We start from the raw sequence: 20,745 nt of genomic DNA, 5'->3' as shown, positions 1-20,745 counted from the left end.
TGTATGTTAGGAATTAGGTGCCATTTTTATGTATATTTTTCTTTCAAGGTTATGTGAAGGTGAAATACTAATATTAGGAATCTTAAGGATTATAAACTAGCTAATTTATAGTTATCTTTATTTCAAAAGGAATGTGTTAGATCTAACGGAAAGTTTGGCCATTTTATGAGTTTTTTTTTGTTTGTTTGAGACAGAGTCTTCTCAGCTTCGAGTAGCTAGGACTGTGGGCACACACCACTACACCTGGCCAATTTTTAAAATTTTTTGTAGAGATGAGGTCTCGCTGTGTTTCATAGGCTGGTCTAAAACTCCTTGTCTCAAGAAATCCTACTGCCTTGGCCTACCAAAGTGCTGAGATTACAGGTGTGAGCCATTGCCTGGCCCGTTTTTATGAATTTAAAATCTTGATATCATGAATCAAGTGCAAAAGTTTGCGTTTATTGTTTTCCATTTTTCAGTTTCCTATGTATGGTTAAGGGAAAATGTAAATAAACGCATCTTTTATGTTTTTAGGCCCGGATTGCATTTCTACAAGGAGAAAGAAAAGGTCAAGAGAATCTGAAGAAGGACTTAGTAAGAAGAATAAAGATGTTAGAGTATGCATTAAAACAAGAAAGGTATGTGTGCGTCATTTTGTTACATGAATAAAGTAGAACAATAGTGTACTCATGTATACCATTGTACTCTGTATTTGGCAGCTTTTTTTGAAAGGTACAAATCCTTGCCCAAATACATGATGCTATCTTGATTTGATTCGTACTTGGGAAAGAAAGGCAAAAGAGATTAAGATACTTCAATTGAAATGTGTTTTGTTACAGAATCTAAATTTTGGAACCTAAAAAAAAGACAAAGGATAATTGATCTTTTTTTAACTTTTGGATATGTGTTACTTGGGAAACTTACATTTTTTTCTTTTACAGCAATAGAGTCTTCAACGTTCTTTGCAAACAAAGTTTAAAGAAACAAACATTCATATTATGTTTTGTTATTGGAATAATATAAAACAAGAGTGACAAAAGGAAGAAGTTATTATTACTAATTTGTGATTAAATTTTCAGGGCAAAATATCACAAATTAAAATATGGCACGGAACTGAACCAAGGTGACTTGAAAATGCCAACCTTTGAGTCAGGTAAACTTGATTCTTCTGTTACTTTTTTTTTTTAATTCATTTTTTATATTTAGACATGTTCCCTTTACCCACATTTTGGTTTGATAATATTAGAGAATGACTATTGTAAACTGTCTGGAATTTGGGAAAAAATATTAAATGAATAAAAATAAATGGTTTCATGTACATCTTAATCCTAAGGCAACTTGTCTTATCCTTGAGTTGAAATCTATGTAAAAGTGTGATTGCATTTATGGTAGTAATTTGAGCTGAAAGGTAAGGAAGTTTAGGTATTACAGTAAATTTTAAAAATTTACTTAGTTGTTTTTGAGTTCAATATTAAGTACATAGAACTTGGCAGAAACACACACCATACATACAATTTGCAGTTGATTTATTTTTTAATCTTTAACACTTTCATTCTTAGCAGTAGAACTTTATTAGAGCTTCCGTTTGTTATCATATATATAAAATTAAGAGACCAAGATGGGAGTGGCATAGGTTTTCTTTGACCTGGCTTTTCAGTGGTTATGGAGACTTATTCTGATGCCAGGAAACTATATTAGAATCTCCTCCTTGGAAAAAGCAAAAATCAGGAACAGAAACATGAAAGGTCTGTTTGTTCTGAGCCATGATTATTATAGTCGTCTCTTTGCAGTTAAAGGGAGTAGAGTGACTTCACCAGAAAAATACCGGGTTAATTCAGAGCTTTTTTTTTTTTTTTTTTGACTCATTTTATTTCCAGTATGGCTAGAATATTCAGAAAATAAGCAGACACTTCTAGAACTGTAGGGCTTGGTCTGTGTAAAGAAGGGAGGCTAGTTAAAGCCACGTTGTACCTGCAGTAGAGGCTAAGCAGAGTCAGAATTGGCTAGGTGGTCCCAGTGTAACAGTTTGTATAAAGCAAGATAAATCTTTTTTGCTTGCAACTGAAATTGTGGCAAAACAAATCTGTTTTTATCTGTATTAACCTAAATATTAAAAGTTCCTCAAGTTGAGGAATAAAATAATATCCAAGTATTTTCTTTACAGGACACACAATAACAGTGAAGTAAAATGTTTTCAGTTATATAGAAAAATTTATCAGGGTGTTCAGTGGAAAACCAAACAAAGGGATGGGCAAAAATACATCGTGTGAACAAAATATTATAGAATTATTTACGTCAGAGTATATATGGAGATAATATTAAATGAAACAGTGTCACCTTTTATATACCCAATATGGGAAAGAAAATGTACAAAATATTGATTTGATCAAAGTAGAAGATACGTGAGTATTTATACCCCTCTCTCAGTAAAATAAATAGATATAGCCTAAACCTAACCTTATAAACAGGTTATATTCAAATATAAAAGAGTTCCCTTTCTTCTACATTTAGAAAACAAACGGTCAGATAGAATAATGGGCAAAAGACTTAAAAAGACACACCATAGAAGAGGATATATAAATGGCCAATAAAAATATGAAATATTGCTTGATTTTTATTAGTTATTAAGAAAATACAACTTAAAACCACGATGGAATATAATTAGACACTGACCAGAATGGCTAAAATGCAAAAGAGTCAATATTAAGTGTTGAGGATGTGGAGTAACCAGAATTCGTAGACATTGGTGTTAGGATTATAAATGGATAATGCTGCTCTGAAAGTGACTTGACACTGTGACTATTACTAAAGAGGATATAACATACATATCCTAGGCCAGGTGCAGTGGTTCACTCCTGTAATCCTAGCATTTTGGGAAGCCGAGGCATTGCATCACTTGATCCCAGGAGTTCAAGACCAGCCTGGACAATATGGCGAAACCTCATCTCTACCAAAAATACAAAAATTACCCAGGCTTGGTGTTACATGCCTGTAGCCCAGCATTTAGGGGGCTGAAGTAGGAGGATTGCATGAGCCCGGGAGGTCAAGGTGACAGTGAATTTTGTTCACACCACTCTACTCCCTTTTGGATGACAAAGTGAGACCCTGTCTCAAAAATATTTATATACATACCCTATGATCCAGTAACTCCACTCCTCAAAAGGCATATATATGTTCATCATGAAGCTTGTGTAAGAATGTTCATGGCCTCATTATTTACAGTGAAAATCTAGAAACAACTAGAACAGTCTTCAGAATCAGAATAAATGGATAAGTACATTGTGATATGTTAGCATAATAGAATGCTGTTTAGCAACAAAAGTGAGCAAACTAAAACTGAATGTGACAACATGGTTTAATCACATAAAACCGAAAATTGAAGAAATTATTACATCATATTCAAAAATCTCAGTAATTTTAGAAATCAAGATAGCGTTCATACCCTTTTTGGAGTGGCTAGTGACTGGAGGGCACAAGGAAGGCTTTTGGGGATGCTGATAGTGTTTTGTTTCTTCATCTAGGTACTGGTTACATGGGCGTGTTCAAAAATTCCTTGAGCTATACACTTGATGTACTTCAAGAATATCCTTAGCAACATTATTTATAATAGAAAATGGAAACTAATTTCAACATTAGGGGATTGGTTAGATAGGTATATGTTTTCTATAGAATGTTATGCAATCATTTTTTGTGTTAATCTGTATTGCCATACAGAGAATGTTCAAGGTACATTTAGTGTCAGAAGCAGATTATAGTGCAGTATATACATTGGCACATTTTTTAAAAGGGTGGGGTTGTATTATGTATATTTTCAGGTAGAAAATATGAAATGATAAACACTAAAGCACTACCAGTTGTTAACTCTTGGTAATAGGGTTTTAGGCAGTTGTATTTCTTCTTTTTTTTAGTATTTTTTTCTCCAGTGATAATGTGTTATATGTAATTTTAAAATGTTATAAATAGAAAAATCAGCAGGGGGACTATTTGAAATAATTATTTCTGGAAATCAAAGAAATGCTTACTTTTGGGGTAGAATAAGAAGTGTTTTTTGGTTTTTTTTGAGACAGGGTCTCGCTCTGTTGCCCAGGTTGGAGTGCAGTAGTGTGATCTTGGCTCACTGCAATCTCTGTCTCCCAGGCTCATGCAATCCTCCCACCTCAGCCTCCCAAGTAGCTGGGACTACAGGCACGTGCCACCATGCCTGGCTAATTTTTGCATTTTTTCTAGAGATAAGGTTTTGACATGTTTCTCAGACTGGTCTTGAACCCCTGGGCTCAAGCGACCCACCTGCCTTGTCCTCCCAAAATGCTGGGATTGCAGACCTTAGCCACTGTTCCCAGCTAGAGGTATTAGTAATTGGATTGTTAGGGTTAGAGAAGTAATGTCTGAAGAGGATATTTGAATCACTACCAGCAGGTACTAAGTGACTTTGAGGAGCTTAGGAGCATCACAGAGTCCTCAACATTCAGTATGAGGGTTGATCTTCTAAGTCCCTCTCTTCTTCACCGTGTCTTTATGTTAATAATGGGAACTTATGGGGAAATATTTCTGTGATATAAATGTCAATAGTTTTAAATTTTGTTCTGGAGATGCTTGTTGAGAGATTAATCTGAAATCATACTGTTTATTAAACTCTTTTTTTTTTTTAAGACACAGTCTTGCTCTGTCGCCCAGGCTGTAGTGCAGTGGTGCAATCTTGGCTCACTGTAACCTCCGCCTCCTGGGTTCAAGCGATCCTTTTACCTCTCAGCCTCCCGAGTAGATGGGATTACAGGCATGTGCCGCCATGCCTGGTTAATTTTTGTATTTTTGCTAGAGACGGGGTTTCACCATGTTGCTCAGGCTGGTGTTGAACTCCCATGCTCAAGTGATCTGCCCACCTCAGCCTCCCAAAGTGCTGGGATTACAGGCGTAAGCCACTGCACCTGGGCTAAACTCTTTTTTTTTAATGTGTACACTTTGTTATCTGAAAATAAAATATGACTCTTTACCTATAGTAAAAACTCTTTTCTGGTTTAATTTTAGTTCTAAAAAAGGAACTTAGCTAGATGAAGTCCTGTGATGTAGACTTAAGGTCCATTGATACAGACCCCAAATTAAGGTATTCAGTATTTTTATGTATGCCTAATATCTTAACGGTGTTGATTTTGAATAGCTCATATAATACAGCTTTTTATTTTTTTTTTTTTTATTTTTTTTTTGAGACGGAGTCTCGCTCTGTCGCCCAGGCTGGAGTGCAGTGGCCAGATCTTGGCTCACTGCAAGCTCCGCCTCCCGGGTTCACGCCATTCTCCTGCCTCAGCCTCCGGAGTAGATGGGACTACAGGCGTCCGCCACCACGCCTGGCTAGTTTTTTGTATTTTTTAGTAGAGACGGGGTTTCACCGTGTTAGCCAGGATGGTCTTGATCTCCTGACCTCGTGATCCGCCCGTCTTGGCCTCCCAAAGTGCTGGGATTACAGGCTTGAGCCACCGCGCCCCGCCATAGCCTTTTAATTTCAAAGGCAATCGACTCAGCAGAATTCTAGTAGTTAAAAAAAAAATTAAATTGCCAGGCATGGTGGTTCACACCTGTAATCCCAGCACTTTAAGAAGTTGAGGCGGGTGGATCCCTTGCGCCTAGGAGTTTGAGACCAGATTGGGCAACACGGCAAAACCTCATCTCTTCAAAATACAAAAATTAGCTGGATGTGGTGGTACATGCCTGTGGTCCCAGCTGCTCGAGAGACTGCAGTGGGATCTCTGGAGCCCAGGGAAGTCAAGACTGCAGTGAACCGAGATGGTGCCACTGTACAACAGCCTGGGTGACAGAGTGAGACCCTGTCTCAAAAAAGAAAAAGAAAGAAAGAAAAAAGAAATCAGTTCTAATAATATTTTATCTCCTGTTCGTTTGATTTTTGAATCCTTGATACTAATAAAGTACACTTGGGTTTTCCCTGTTTTAAAATGGGGGACATAGTACTTAAGTCATTGGGTTATTAGGACAAACACATTTAAAATGAGTGACCCACAGTTAATACTTAGACAAAACTTAATTTTTTCCTGTCCTTTATAAAATATTTAGGTATGTTTTTATGGGAATTTATCCCTAAGAAAACTTTGACAGTATTTTCAGGAGTTGAAATAATGTATGTAAAACCTTTTTTTCTTAATTTTTAGAAGAAACCAAAGACACAGAGGCTCCCACAGCACCTCAGAATAGCCAGTTAACGTGGAAGCAAGGCAGACAGCTTTTAAGACAGTGAGTAATTATTTATTTTCAGCTTTCTTTAAGGATCTAGGTATGAAAGTGTTTATATTGAATCAATTTACAAGTAAAAAATTATATTGGGACAATGTGTATGTTTTTTGTATTGCTGCTTTTTTGTTGTGAGATGCTTGGATCTTTTTAAAAGTTTGTTTCCTCTGAGTTTCAGGATGATGTTGTCTTCTTACTTGCAGGGTAGAATGTCTAAAAGACTGGATGACTTGAGCAGAATAAAAACAATACAGAATTCATACTTCCTAGAGCCCTCCATTCCTGTCAGTGCAGAATTCACACGTTTCTTTTCAGTGGGGGTGTGACTGGTCTAGAAAATGAATTTAGTTGAATTCATCTGAAACTTTTCAGAAGTGGATTGCCAAATTTTCCTTTTAGTTGAAATTTTAAGGAGGTTTTTTGAATTTTGACTTACTTGGTGTATTAGAAGTATTTCTCTGGCAAATCTTGTTTTTTGTCTTTCATGTATTATTTTCCTTATATTTTGAAATTTTTGAAATTTGTGTCCTACTGATATCCTGGGTGATTTTCAGTTATTCAGCCTTTTCTACTCTAGGTATCTTTACCTTCACCCTTAATCTTGTAGAACTGTCTTTAGAATATTTCATAGTCTGGACAGGACAGTCATCATGCATTCCACCTCTGACCATTGTGTTATTTGCGCTCTGACTTTACCATGATTTTTATTTTTTTTATTTATTTTTATTTATTTATTTTTTTTGAGACAGAGTCTCACGCTGCCGCCCAGGCTGGAGTGCAGTGGCCAGATCTCAGCTCACTGCAAGCTCCGCCTCCCGGGTTTACGCCATTCTCCTGCCTCAGCCTCCCGAGTAGCTGGGACCACAGGCGCCCGCCACCTCGCCCGGCTAGTTTTTTGTATTTTTTTGGTAGAGACGGGGTTTCACCGTGTTAGCCAGGATGGTCTCGATCTCCTGACCTTGTGATCCGCCCGTCTCGGCCTCCCAAAGTGCTGGGATTACAGGCTTGAGCCACCGCGCCCGGCTACCATGATTTTTAAATCCTTAACTATATCATTTTTCTCTTTAGCTCTTTTACCTATGGTTGCTTTTATTTTATTTCTGTTTCCCTAGCTCCAGCTTAGACTCCATAATTGATCACCCTTATCTAGTACCCTTAATTTTCTTGCTGCCCACTGCTTACCACTTCCTCACCAGTCATTTTACTAAATTTACCTGAAAAGCTCTAGCCCTAGTTCATTATGTCTGCCTCTTTCTAGTTAACTCTTGGATAAAAACTATAGAATCATGTGAATACTATTACGTATTCATAGTTTCCTGTCCAAACATTGCAGAGAACCTTTTTCCATAACCCTTGGCCACCCCCTGCTTCCATTGTCCTCAGTGGATATTCTGAACTTTTACCGTATCTCAGCCCATTCTTCTTTATTTCATTAAAGCACTTCAGGCTCTGCTTCATGGAAAATATGGAGGCTGTCAGGTGACAATTCCCTTAACACTTTCCTTTCTGTAAATGTGTGTTTTTTTTTGTTTTTTTTTTTTTTGTGAGACGGAGGCTCTGCTTATAAGTGACTAAAATTTGAAGAAAAGAATAGATTATTGATTGGAAGGATGCTGGATAACTAGCAGAATTGAAGGAAATAGTGAACAACCGAGTGTCAGGAAGTGAAGAGCTAGGGTAGCTTGGAGGCCGTCTCAGACTGGAAACTCTAAAGACATTCTTACTTGATTTTCTACCCCTCTCTGTCTCAGGTTTATTCTTCTGAAAAACCACTTTTTTTCTGTATGTCAGAGAATACTCTGTATTGTCCTGACTAATCAAATAATTGCCCATGAGTCCTGACTGATCAAATAATTGCCAATTCATACCTGGGTTGTGTAAGATCTTGGCAGTTCATTCAGACCAAATGGTTAGAGTATGATGGGAGCTGTTCTCCCCAAGAGAGGACTGCATTTTTTAGAAGAAAAGTGAGGACAGCTCTTCTGGACAGTAGAGAAATCACTTGGACAGTATTCCTCTCATAAATGCTTAATCCCATTGCCTGATTTACAATTTAGTCTCTTGCCACCTTTATCTTTCCCTGTGACTTTACAGCCAAACTTGTTAAGGGTAGTTTATCTCCATAGTCTGCCTTCTTGTTCGTTTGTCAGCTGTCTATCTGTTTTCCATTTTGACGTTTCTCTGAAGCAGCTATCACAAACATATTCAAGAGACCTTTTTTGTTATAATTGGTATCTTGGAAAAATTTGGCATTAACTATTCTTTCTTGAAACTTTTATTTTTGCTTCCATGACAGCACTCTCTGCTATCATTTTTTCCCTCTAGTTTCTCAAATATTTTCATTTTCCTTTGAGTTTTTATTATAATTCTAGTCCTTTGGATGTTTGTATACCCAGACTTTCTGTCCTTATTTATGGTTATTCTCTCAGTGACTTCATTTAAATCCATGGCTTCAAATATTGCCAAAGATTAATGACCCAAATCTGTAGACCCAGGTCAGTCTCTTCTGAGCTTTTGATTTGTATCATCCATGTGCCTAATAAACGTTGTCACTTGTATTTTTTTATAGACACTGTATGGTTGTCTGATAGGTACTCTATAAACTTGATTCTGACTCTATATAATATTTTTGAACGTACCCATCATCTGACCATCCAAGCTAGAAACCTGAAAATTGTGCAAAGTTCTTACTTGTTTTTTCATTCTACTTCCATATATATTTATGCATCATGTCAGAAAGATTATATCTTCTTATTTTTCTCACATTTATTCTTTCTCCATTTTTACTTCTTGCTGTGTTAGTGTCCTGATCAAGTCTTTTTAGCATTCACCTAAAAATTTTTTGTTCTTCTGCCAGCAGTATTTAAAGTTTCTTTTAAGCGTCCTTCATTACCCTCTTAAATACTTTAATTTATCACAAAGCCATTCACAACTCATTATCTTTGTATCATAATCTAGTCCTTTTCTTCTTTTCCAGTCTCATCTTAGATCCTAGGTTAAGTTCCTTGTTTAGATATAGTGAAAGATTGAAAATCACAGGACTAGAGGAGTGCTGTGAGATCTTAGATCCTAGAAGGAGAATTAATGTGTTCATCAATCTCTAGTTAACAACCCCAGGTTTAAACTTAGTATATCTGTGTGCTAAGATTGAGTTCTACTCATTCTTTACTGCTCCTTGGAAATTACAAAATGTATGTGTGTGTATTGTGTTTGTGTGTATATGTGTGTATAAATTTAAAGATATGTGTGTGTATAAATTTAAAAAATGTGTGGTTCTGTGTGTATGGAAATTTAAAGATGTATGTGTGCGTACATAATCCTAAAAGCGTTTTAAGACTTCTTGGGTTTTGAGATAATTGGCTCTTAATCAGTGTTAACCATACTATATGCTTTTTAATTTAAATTTCGTTTGTAATTGGTATAGCTCTCTTAGAACTGGAACTAGTCTGTAGAGAAGAAAGATACTGAGACAAAGGGAGAGCATGTTTTAATAGGATTATGGGTTTTTCTAAAATTGATACGATTTTGAGTCTGGCAAATGTTAACAATATGTGGATTTTAATATTTGTTTTCTCTTACAGGTATCTTCAGGAAGTAGGTTATACAGATACAATATTAGATGTACGGTCTCAGCGGGTAAGGTCATTACTTGGACTATCTAATTCAGAACCAAATGGATCAGTAGAAACAAAGAATTTAGAACAGATCCTGAATGGAGGTGAATCTCCTAAGCAAAAGGGACAAGAAATAAAAAGGTATGATTTATACTTAACATAGTTTATATAATGGATATTATGGATATTATTACTGTTAATCTGTTTAGCTCCTTGTTACTGCCATTAACATTTTTTTTCTTCTTTTTTTTTTTTTGATACGGAGTCTTGCTCTCGTCGCCTGGTCTGAAGTGCAATGGCGCGATCTCGGCTCACTGCAACCTCTGCCTCCCAGGCTCAAGCAATTCTCCTGCCTCAGCCTCCTGAGTAGCTGGGATTACAGGCACCCACCACCACTCCTGGCTAATTTTTTGTATTTTTAGTTGAGACGGCATTTCACCGCATTGGCCAGGCTGGTTGCAAACTCCTGACCTCAGGTGGTCCACCTGCCTCGGCCTCCCAAAGTGCTGGGATTACAGGTGTGAGCCACTGCACCCGGCTGCTATTAACCATTTTTAAAACAAACCGAGTTCAGAGTTAAAGACCTAGCCATCTCCCACCCCACTCCATGGTACCATGGGCAAATAAATTTTCTAAATTTTCTATTTAATGGCTTTTAAATTTTATCTATGTTAAGTTGGTGTGTGTTTGTTTTTTGAGTCAGGGTCTGGCTTCATTGCCCAGGCTGGAGTGCACTGGTGTGCTGCTGGCTCATTGCAGCCTCTGACTCCCATGCTCAAGTGATCCTCCCACCTCAGCCTCCTGAGTTGCTCAGATTCCAGGCATGCACCACTATGCCCAGCTAATTTTTAAAAATTTTTTGTGGAGACGGGTTCTTGCTCTGTTGCCCAGGCTGGTCTCAAACTCCTGGCCTTAAGCAATGCGCCCACCTCAGCCTCCAAAAGTGCTGGGATTATAGGCATGAGCCACTGTGCCCAACCTGTTAAATTTTGATAACAGGAGAATGACTGTAGTTCGAAATAGGTGCAGAATCAGATTTGAGGCTGATTTCATGTAGTTCAGAGCTATTTTAACATCCTTATTTTAAAATTTTCGCTAGAAAAATTTATTTTTCTATATTAATTATAATGCTACTCTCACTAGAATAAGCAATGGTTATTTAGACACTAGTGTGAAAGAAACAAGGCTTTTCTTTGTGTTTGGATTCAGAAAGCTACCAGATAAAAACATTTATTGAAATATAATTTACATATCATAAAATTTACCCATTAAAAAATACAATTTAATAGTTTTTAGAATACTTACAGAATTGTTCAGCTATCACTACAATTGAAGTTTAGAACATTTTCATCACCCCTAAAAGAAACCCCATACCCATTAGGTGGCTACTCTCCATTTCCCCCTATCTCCCAACCCCAGGCTACCACTAATCTACTCTCTGTCTCTGTAGATTTGTATATTCTGGATATTTCATATAAGTGGTCTTCTGTGAGTGGCTTCTTTCACTTAGCATATTTTCAAAGTTTATACATGTTATAGCATGCATCAGTGCTTCATTCCTTTTTATTTCCAAGTAATATTCCCTTATGGATATACTACATTTGGTTTGTGTTTCTTTTTTATTTCATTATTATTATTATTTTTGAGACAGGTCTTACTCAGTTCTCCAGGCTGGAGTACAGTGATGTGATCACGGCTCACTGAAGCCTTGCTCCCTGGGCTCAGGTGATCCTCCCACCTCAGCCTCCCGAGTAGCTGGGACCACAGGTTCACAACACCATGCCTGGCTAATTTTTGTAGAGACGGGGTTTTGCCATGTTGCCCAGGTCTTGAACTCCTGGGCTCGAGCAGTCTGCCCTCATTGGCCTTCCAAAGTGCTGGGATTACAGGCCTCAGCCACCACACCCGGCCTTCATTATGTGTTTCTTATACAGGTGAAGGGTATGTGGGTTGGTTCCAAGTTTTGGACTAATGAAGAAGATTGAGGACCTGCCAAACTCTTTTCCAAGGTAGTTGCACTATTTTACCTTCCCACCAGCAGTACTAAAAGGATTCTGATTTCTCCACATCCTCATCAACACTTGTTACTGTCTAACAGATACGCTTTTGATTAATATAGACTTGATAAATACAAGGAGTTAAGCATTTTTACCATGAGACGTTACCCTGAGTAACATAGGTTAGAAAGACAAAGAAAATGAGAAAAAAAACAGATGAGTTCATTGAGGTCATTTAGAGCTTAATAAATAAATAATGTGTATAGTTTATAAACATTATTTCATGCCCTAGATGTATTTTATGATATTGTGCAGTTATCTAAAATATATTCTGGTCAACTGGGCGCAGTAGCTCTTGTCTATAATCCCAGCACTTTGGAAGGCTGAGGCAGGTGAATCACTTGAGGTCAGGAGTTTGAGACTAGCCTGTTCACCAACATGGTGAAACCCCATCTCTACTAAAAATACAAAAATTAGCTGGGCGCATGCTTGTAATCCCAGCTACTTGGGAGACTGAGGTGGGAGGATCGCTTTAACCAGGAGGCGAAGGTTGCAGTGAGCTGAGATCATGCCATTGCACTCCGGCCTGGGTGACAGAGCGAGACTCCATCTCAAAAAAAAAAAAAAAAAAAAAATGTGTGTGTATATATAAATATATCTATATATACATATAACACATATATGTGTGTATATATAGATACATATACACACACATGTGTATGTGTATTTTTTTTCTGTAAGGTTAAAAATTCAGCCTTTGATTTAGAGTTTTTATTTCTGAGAAATGACTATTAAAGTCAGTTTGACATCAAATAGAGCCCTTATTTTCTATACTGTGATTTCAGAAATAGAGTGCTTTGTAGCATAAGAGAAAAAGCAGAAATATTATCAAGTATTTTTAGCCAAACTGGTCACCCACGTAGTTCATAGAATTTATAAATATTTTACAGCAGTAGAGGTTTGCTATACCACCAGTGACTCTGAATCTGAATCAAAGATCCTTTCGTTTTTTTCCCCCTCACTCTTAGTATCATCTTACAAAGATCCTTGATAAGCTGTATCTTCTCCTTGTAAAGCTTCTTGCTTTTGCAAAATTAAGATTATGATATTTTTTTGGAGTTTGTGTGCGTGCGTGTATGTTAAACACATAACATGAGATCTGCCCTCTCAACAAACTTTAAAGTGTGCAATTTCGTTAACAGAGGTACAATGTTGTACAGCAGCTCTCTGGAACTTTTTCATCTGGTATGACTGGAAACCATAACTTTTGAACAGCAGCTCCCCATTTCCTCCTCCCTCCGACCCTTGGCAACCACTATTCTACTTTGTGTTTCTGGGTTTGACTGCTTTAAGTACCTCATGATTGGACTCATGCAATGCTTGTCCCTCTGTGATTAGCTTATTTTACTTAGCATAATGTCCTCACGGTTCATTCATGTTGTCACATATGACAGGATTTCCTTCTTTTCGTAACTAACGATATTCCAGTGTACGGATATACTACATTTTCTTTATTTCTTTACCTGTTGATGGACATTTAGGTAATAGTTGTTTGTTTATTTGCTTAGTGTTGTTTTGAATGGTGTCTTGCCCTGTTGCCCAGGCTGGAGTGCAGTGGCATAATCAACAGCTTACTGCAGCCACAACTTCCCAGGCTCAAGCAGTCCTCGCACTTCATCCTCCAGAGTAGCTGGGACTACAGCCACGCGCCACCACACCTGGCTGGTTTTTTAAGTTTTTGTAGAGATGGGACCTCATTATGTTCCCCAGGCTGATCTTGAACTCCTGGACTCAAGCAACCCTCCTGCCTCAAGCAGCCCTCCTTCCTCGGCCTCCTAAAGTGCTAGGATTACAGGCATGAGCCACTGTGCCTGGCTGGAAATAGTTGTTTTAATCAAGGCTTTCTTCTTAACGAGTACACTGACATTTTCTGATTCTGCCCTAATGTAGGTGTGTGTGGTTGAGCCATTATTAGGGCCATTTGAAAACCCCTAGGAATAAGAAAATGATATAACATGTGGATCAAGATTTCAGCAAAATATGTTTATTACATTCTTATTCATTAATAGGAGAAAATTAGAAGCAGTCTTAATGTCCATAAGTAGAGGATGGTAAATTTTAGATTCGTATTTTAGAGGCAGTATGCCTAATGATTAAGAATATGAATTCTGAAGACAGACTGGATTTGAATCCTAACTTAACCACTGGTTACTAGCCGTAACTTTGGACAGGGAACTTTACTTTCCTTATTTGTAAAATGAGTATCATAGGATTGATATGAGGAAGGAATGAATTAATGTAAAGCATTTAGAACAATGCCTGGCACACAGTAAGTGTTACATAATTGTTAACTATTAGGAAATATTGTGTATCTAGTTGAAGTGTGACTCCCACCAAGACTAGTGTTTATTAGATGCTACCGAGTGAGTGACACTATTGTATTTCTTGATTTATGGTAGGGATGTTGTGGTTGTATAGAGCATCATAGCACAAAGCATCTACTTTATGAGTATTCATTGGGAAAGTTCTCTTAGATCTTAAAACTGGGAAAAGTTGTGCTGTTTCTTAGTAACTGGTCTTATTTACCTTTGAACCTCCAGTTGTTGCTCCCCTCCCACCTCTTTTTTTAACCCTGTTTGGAATCTCAGGGCCAAATTTGTGGGCCTCCTCTAGAAAATGCATTGACGGCCGGGCGCGGTGGCTCAAGCCTGTAATCCCAGCACTTTGGGAGGCCGAGACGGGCGGATCACGAGGTCAGGAGATCGAGACCATCCTGGCTAACACAGTGAAACCCCGTCTCTACTAAAAAATACAAAAAACTAGCCGGGCGAGGTGGCGGGCGCCTGTAGTCCCAGTTACTCGGGAGGCTGAGGCAGGAGAATGGCGTAAACCCAGGAGGCGGAGCTTGCAGTGAGCTGAGATCCGGCCACTGCGCTCCAGCCTGGGTGACAGAGTGAGACTCCGTCTCAAAAAAAAAAAAAGAAAATGCATTGACACATTTAGTCTTTTACTTAGCAACCTTACCTTTGGCTTCATTTTATTTACCCTTTCATCGGGATATATTTATTTTTAAGATTCTGTTGTCTTTTTAGAATGAGAGAGGGTAGTAAATAAACAGTTGGCAAAGAGAAAAATTATCCACAGATGGAGACTTCCATTTTAAATATGGTAGGTTAAAGTCACATTTTACTTGTGTGCCTTTCAGAAATTTTGCTAAAAGGACAGTGAAGGGCTTAAGATGCATTAACACAAAAGAACAACAACAAAAAAACAATGACATACAGAAAGAATTAGAGAGTGTACTGTCTGTGAGATAGAGAGAATTTAACAATTTCGAATCCAGAAAGAAAATGGAGGAATGGCAACTGACTGAGTGACCCTGAGAAAGCTTATTAAACATAAGTGCATTTGAGAGTGATAGTATGAAGAAAAGGAACAAGCCAATTCAAGTCACAGAATTCCAGTAAAGCCACAAAGGCTAAGGAATTATATGTATATGGTGAGGTTTAAATAGGGGTATGAATAGAGAATTGGTTTAAAGTTTATTTAAGAAGCACAGGCTGGGCATGGTGGCTCATGCCTGTAATCCCAGTACTTTGGGAGGCTTAGGTGGGCAGATCACTTGAGATCAGGAGTTTGAGACCAGTCCAGCCAACACGGTGAAACTCCATCTCTACTAAAAGCACAAAAATTAGCCAGGCATGGTGGCAGGCGCCTGTAATCCCAGGTACTAGGGAGGCTGAGGCATGAGAATTGCTTGAACCTGGTAGGCAGAGGTTGCAGTGAGCCAAGATTGTGCCACTGTCCACCAGCCTGGGCGACAAAGGGAGACTCCATCTTAGGGGGGATAAAAGTTTAAGAAACACAATGTGAAATCCTCTCTTTCATTTTGTGAAACTGGTTTAATACCACCCCTCCCCTACCGCAAAAAATGGTAGTGTGTTTTCCACCAGTGATTTCTGGTTTTTTTTTTTGGAGACAGAGTCTCGCTTTGTTGCCCAGGCTGGAGTGCAGTGGCCAGATCTCAGCTCACTGCAAGCTCTGCCTCCCAGGTTTACGCCATTCTCCTGCCTCAGCCTCCTGAGTAGCTGGGACTACAGACGCTCGCCACCTCTCCTGGCTAGTTTTTTGTATTTTTTAGTAGAGACAGGGTTTCACCGTGTTAGCCAGGATGGTCTCGATCTCCTGACCTCGTGATCCGCCCGTCTCGGCCTCCCAAAGTGCTGGGATTACAGGCTTGAGCCACCGTGCCCGGCTCTGTTTTCTTAAGAAATAAAACAACTGAAAGATGGGGTTATTGTATTAAATGAAAACAGCAGAGTTGTGTGAAATGCTCCAGCAGAGCATTGAGATCTCCTGTGTTCTCCTACTGTTTGACTTCCAGTATGTTGGCACACATGTGTCGAATCACATTAATAGGAAAGGCCTAATGGTACTGAAAATTGGGATATGTCAGTGAAATGGCTGGGCCTGTGTCCTATCATGCAGAAGTTAAATCAGCAGCTTGACAAGACATAGCCATATTCTCAGTCCTTCTGGGCTGCTTTAACAAATACCATAGACTGAGTAGCGTATAAACAATAGAAATTTATTTCTCACAGCTCAGGAGGTTGGGAAGTCTAAGATCAATGTGTCAGCATGGTTGGGTTCTGGTGAAGACCCTTTTCTGGGTTGCAGACTGCTGACTTCCCACTGGGTTTTCACGTGGTGGAGAAGGCAGGCTCCTTTGGGCCTCTTATTTTTATAAGAGTACTAATCGTATTCATGAGAACTCTGTCCTCATGACCTAGCCACCTCCCAAAGGCCCACCTGTCAATACCATCATATTGGGGATTAGGTTTCAAAATAGGAATTTTGCTGAGGGACACAAACATTCAGACCATGGCAGATTTCAGAGAAGAATAGTGGTAACATCCTTGGAAAACCAGGCAATTAAAAAAAACCAGACTAGGCAGTTATTTCAGGAAAACTATATATAAAAGAAAGGAAGTAGAGTCATTGTAATGTGATTTAAATGGAAATATTAATATGGACTTACAATGTAACCATGGAATATTAATATAACAAAAAGTAAACTGATGTAACTATATTACTGTTATGGGTGGAAGTATAGATGTGGGATGGAGATTGTGAGGGAACTACATTTTTATCAAGAAATAGCAATCTAAGCATGTTATTTAGAACAAATAGGGTAAATAACAAAGGAAGCTTCTTTAAAAATAAGTTTAAAATGGTTTTTCCTAGTGTGTGGGAATCAAAGATAGAGAAGAATAGGGCAGGAGACTCTGTTGTTACTCATTGTATGCCTTGTCAATTTATTTAGAACAATTTGGCTTTTTTCTCCTAAGTATTTCCTAGCAAGCAGAACTTCATTTTAGCAACTGCAACAACAGCAACAGCAACAAAAGATTTACGATACTCATGATCCCCAAATTATTCTTAGCTAACTTCAGTAGAGCCCTAAAAGTTGTCTGACAAATCTTTTCTTTTTCTTCACTGGCTGATTCCTTACTTCATTCTTCAACTCAGCAATTCTAATCTTTTTCTACTCTTTATAAACTCCACTCCAGACTGTGTTCCTTAATTTTAGTCATTCTTACAAGTTTGTGACACTTCCTCATTTTTGTTTTGTTTTTTAGAGACAATTCTCCACTGATCTCTCATGTTTCTAAACATCCTGTGAGCAGAGACACATATTGCCCTTTTATTCTGGACTATCTATTTAAGGATATTTATGTAACAACCAACATTGTAAGATAGAGACAGTCTTCTGGGAAGTCATGCTTACTGTTCAATATAAATGATTCAAGTTCCCTAAGCTCAGAGTTCCTCCGCTATGATTCAAACGAACTGTAAGTGTAACATCTACCCGATTACCTCCTTGCCACCCTTGTGGGACCTGGGCAAAGGAAATTCAGCAAACATGGTCCTATTACTTCCTGTGCTCCTGAAGAGAATTCTTGTCTCTGTCTCAATTTTATGACTTATTTCAGGATCCATGAAACAGTAATAGGCTAGGTTGTTAGCATGAAGGCCGGGAAAAACCTGAGACCTTTCACAGTCCATGATCCTTTAATTTTCATTTCCCTAAAGACTAATGATGTTGAGCATCTATTCATATGCTTATTTGCATTCCACCTATCATTATGATGCAATATCTATTTGAAATATTTCCCCATTTTTTATTGTTTTGTTACTGTTATGGTTTAAGTGTTCTTTATAACTTAAACACAAGTTTTTCATGAAATATAACTTGCAAATATTTTTTCACAATTTATAGGCTTTTCTTTACATTCTCTTGATGTCTTTCAAAGAGCAAATGTTAATAATTTTGGTGAAATCTGATTGACGAATTCTTGCTTTTATGCGCTGTGTTCCATTTGACTTTTAAAGCCATGCACATATGTTGCTGTGATTAAATACAGTTTTTAAAACCTGGAAACAGGAGGCACTCTCACTTTAGAGACAGAAATTTCTATCCAAGGAGCAGGAATACTTAATTTTTCAAAGTTCAAAACAAATATATCTTAAAATTCTTTTAAATTATTGTATCATTGATATGCTACTTTTATCAAATGCATTCATTGCCTTTCATTTAATATCCAAATATTAAGTTATATTGTAAGTTTTGAGCTGAAAGTACATTTTGTTCTCGTAGATTTGTGGTTGTTTTTACTAATTTGCATTTGAAAAAACCATCTCCTACATTCATTCATTATACAGTTCCTTTAAACTATGTGCTGGATTGGGTGGGATATAGTACAGCCTATTAACACTCTTTGTTAATGCTGTTTTAAAAATATAGTCAGCCCTTTCTGTGTAGGTTCTGCACCTATGGATTCAAAATACCACATTGAAAAAAATGACAATTAAAAATTAAAATAATGCAAATTTAAAAATACTGTATGACACCTATTTATGTAGTATTTATATTGTATTAGGTATTATAAATAGTCTGGAGATGATTTAAAGTATACTATAGGGAGAATGTGCTTAGGGACTTGAGCATGATAGGGAGGTGTGTATCCTAGAACCAATGCCTCATGGAAACCAAGAGACAAGTATAATCTGAATTGTGTTATATATTTAATTTGGACTAATGGAGTGAACCAATCAGAGAGGGGGGCAAAAACCCTCCCTGAGTTTTATATTATTTTTCTTTTTGTTACCATGTACTCTTAGTAAAGACATTTGAGATAATCTAATTCAGCCCCCACAATTTACAGGTAAAGAAATTGAGGCCAAAAGATATAAATGGTTTGGCCAAATTCAAGCAGCTACTTAGTGGCAGAGCAGAGACTTTTCATGGTGAAAGTCTTTGTTCGGCTGAATTTTCTACTGTTTTGTTGCTGCCTTTATTGTTAAACATTTAAACAACTATATGAAAACCTTTTTTTGTGTGTGCATAGAGAAACTCAAATTAGTTAAAAGATTTAGTTAAGTGGATAAAATAGATTGTCCCTATGACCTGTTAAATGAGTGATTCTACAAGACTTAAAAGTATTTATTTAATAGATTTTGAGTTATTTTTTCTAGCTAAGACAGTCTGTGAAATGGATTGGGATGTTTTATATCTGATGTACTATAAATTTAAATCTGAGCTGCTTGATAAATTATTTTTAAGTTTTTTTTGTTTTCATTTTGAGACAGGGTCTTGCTCTGTCACCCAGGCTGGAATGCAGTGTATGGTCAATAGCTCACTGCAGCCTCAACCTCCTGGGCTCAAAGAATCCTCCTATCCCAGCCCGCTGAGTAGCTGAGACTGTAGGCACATGACACCATACCCAGCTAATTTTTTTTTTTGAAGGTGGGTTTCACTATGTTGCCCAGGATGGTCTTGAACTCTAGGCTCAAGCGGTCTCCTCCCATTCACCTCCCAAAGTGCTGGGATTACAGTTACGAAGCACTGTCCCTGGCCCCACCTGATAAACTTTGGTATTTGCTGTTTTAGTCCTCAAACATTTAGACCAAACTGTAAGAGGTTGTAGTTATAAGAAATACTAAGTTTCAGTTGCTCATTTATGATGGCTTTATTTTCAGAACTAATAATATGTGTTTGAGTGTCTAATACTGTAGGATTTTAATTTGTTGCAGTAATTACCTAAAATATTTTGGACAATGAACTTTGGAGAAAGTCAGCAGAGAATAATTACTTTTATTTCAGTTGTAGAACATAAATCTTTCAAACTTTTTTTCTTGAATAAAGTCCTCAGACAGTAGGTAGTCATTCAAATCTCTTTAGTTTTAAGAATTGATTTAAAATGGGAACCAGAAAGAAGTATTAGAACCAACCATTGGAATAGTTGGATTCATCTTTTTTCCTTCACACAGGTCCTCTGGTGATGTTCTGGAGACATTCAATTTCTTAGAAAATGCTGATGACAGTGATGAAGAAGAGGAAAATGACATGATTGAAGGCATCCCAGAAGGAAAAGACAAACATCGGATAAATAAACACAAAGTAGGAATTAGCTTTTATATTCTTATTAGCTATATATTCATATAGTTGGAATAGGAATTTTTTTTTACGTGTGTGCTATTACCATTTTTTAAAAAATTATACTTTAAGTTCTAGGGTACCTGTGCACAATGTGCAGGTTTGTTAAATATGTATACATGTGCCATGTTGGTGTGCTGCAACAGGTGGGTAGGTTTAATTGTGGGTATTTGAGATTTTACAGTTATGTAAGAAAAAAATGACGATGTTCCACAAAAGTTTCTGGTCTGCAAAATCAGTTTTCAGTTTTTTTTTTGACACATTCTATATGTATAACGTCTATTTGAGTGAATAGGGATTTTGATCCTTTTTATTTATTTTTTGTTCTGAAAGGTAAAGCACTGTTACAATTATCACAGCTATGAACTTAAATTAGTTACTATGCCATATCTCTATGAGTGAAGGGCTAAGCATGCAGTTT

At 37.4% G+C, this 20,745-nt stretch overlaps 1 protein-coding gene across 2 annotated transcripts in view; it reads left to right on the top strand.

The window, feature by feature from the left end:
• Positions 1-20,745, top strand: part of STRN3 (striatin 3) — a 136,485-nt gene that overhangs the window by 73,226 nt on the left and 42,514 nt on the right. For both annotated transcript variants that reach the window (XM_025391509.1, XM_025391508.1), the window contains exons 2-6: positions 514-617; positions 1,059-1,132; positions 6,138-6,219; positions 9,798-9,971; positions 20,159-20,288. In XM_025391509.1, coding sequence (XP_025247294.1) covers positions 514-617; positions 1,059-1,132; positions 6,138-6,219; positions 9,798-9,971; positions 20,159-20,288 — 564 coding nt within the window. The remainder of the gene's footprint in view (positions 1-513; positions 618-1,058; positions 1,133-6,137; positions 6,220-9,797; positions 9,972-20,158; positions 20,289-20,745) is intronic.

This window comes from Theropithecus gelada, chromosome 7b (assembly GCF_003255815.1).
Source record: "Theropithecus gelada isolate Dixy chromosome 7b, Tgel_1.0, whole genome shotgun sequence".
In the NCBI taxonomy this organism is placed as follows: Eukaryota; Metazoa; Chordata; class Mammalia; order Primates; family Cercopithecidae; genus Theropithecus; species Theropithecus gelada.
The sequence above is the reverse complement of the archived record's forward strand: the minus strand, read 5'-3'. Positions and strand labels throughout refer to the sequence as shown.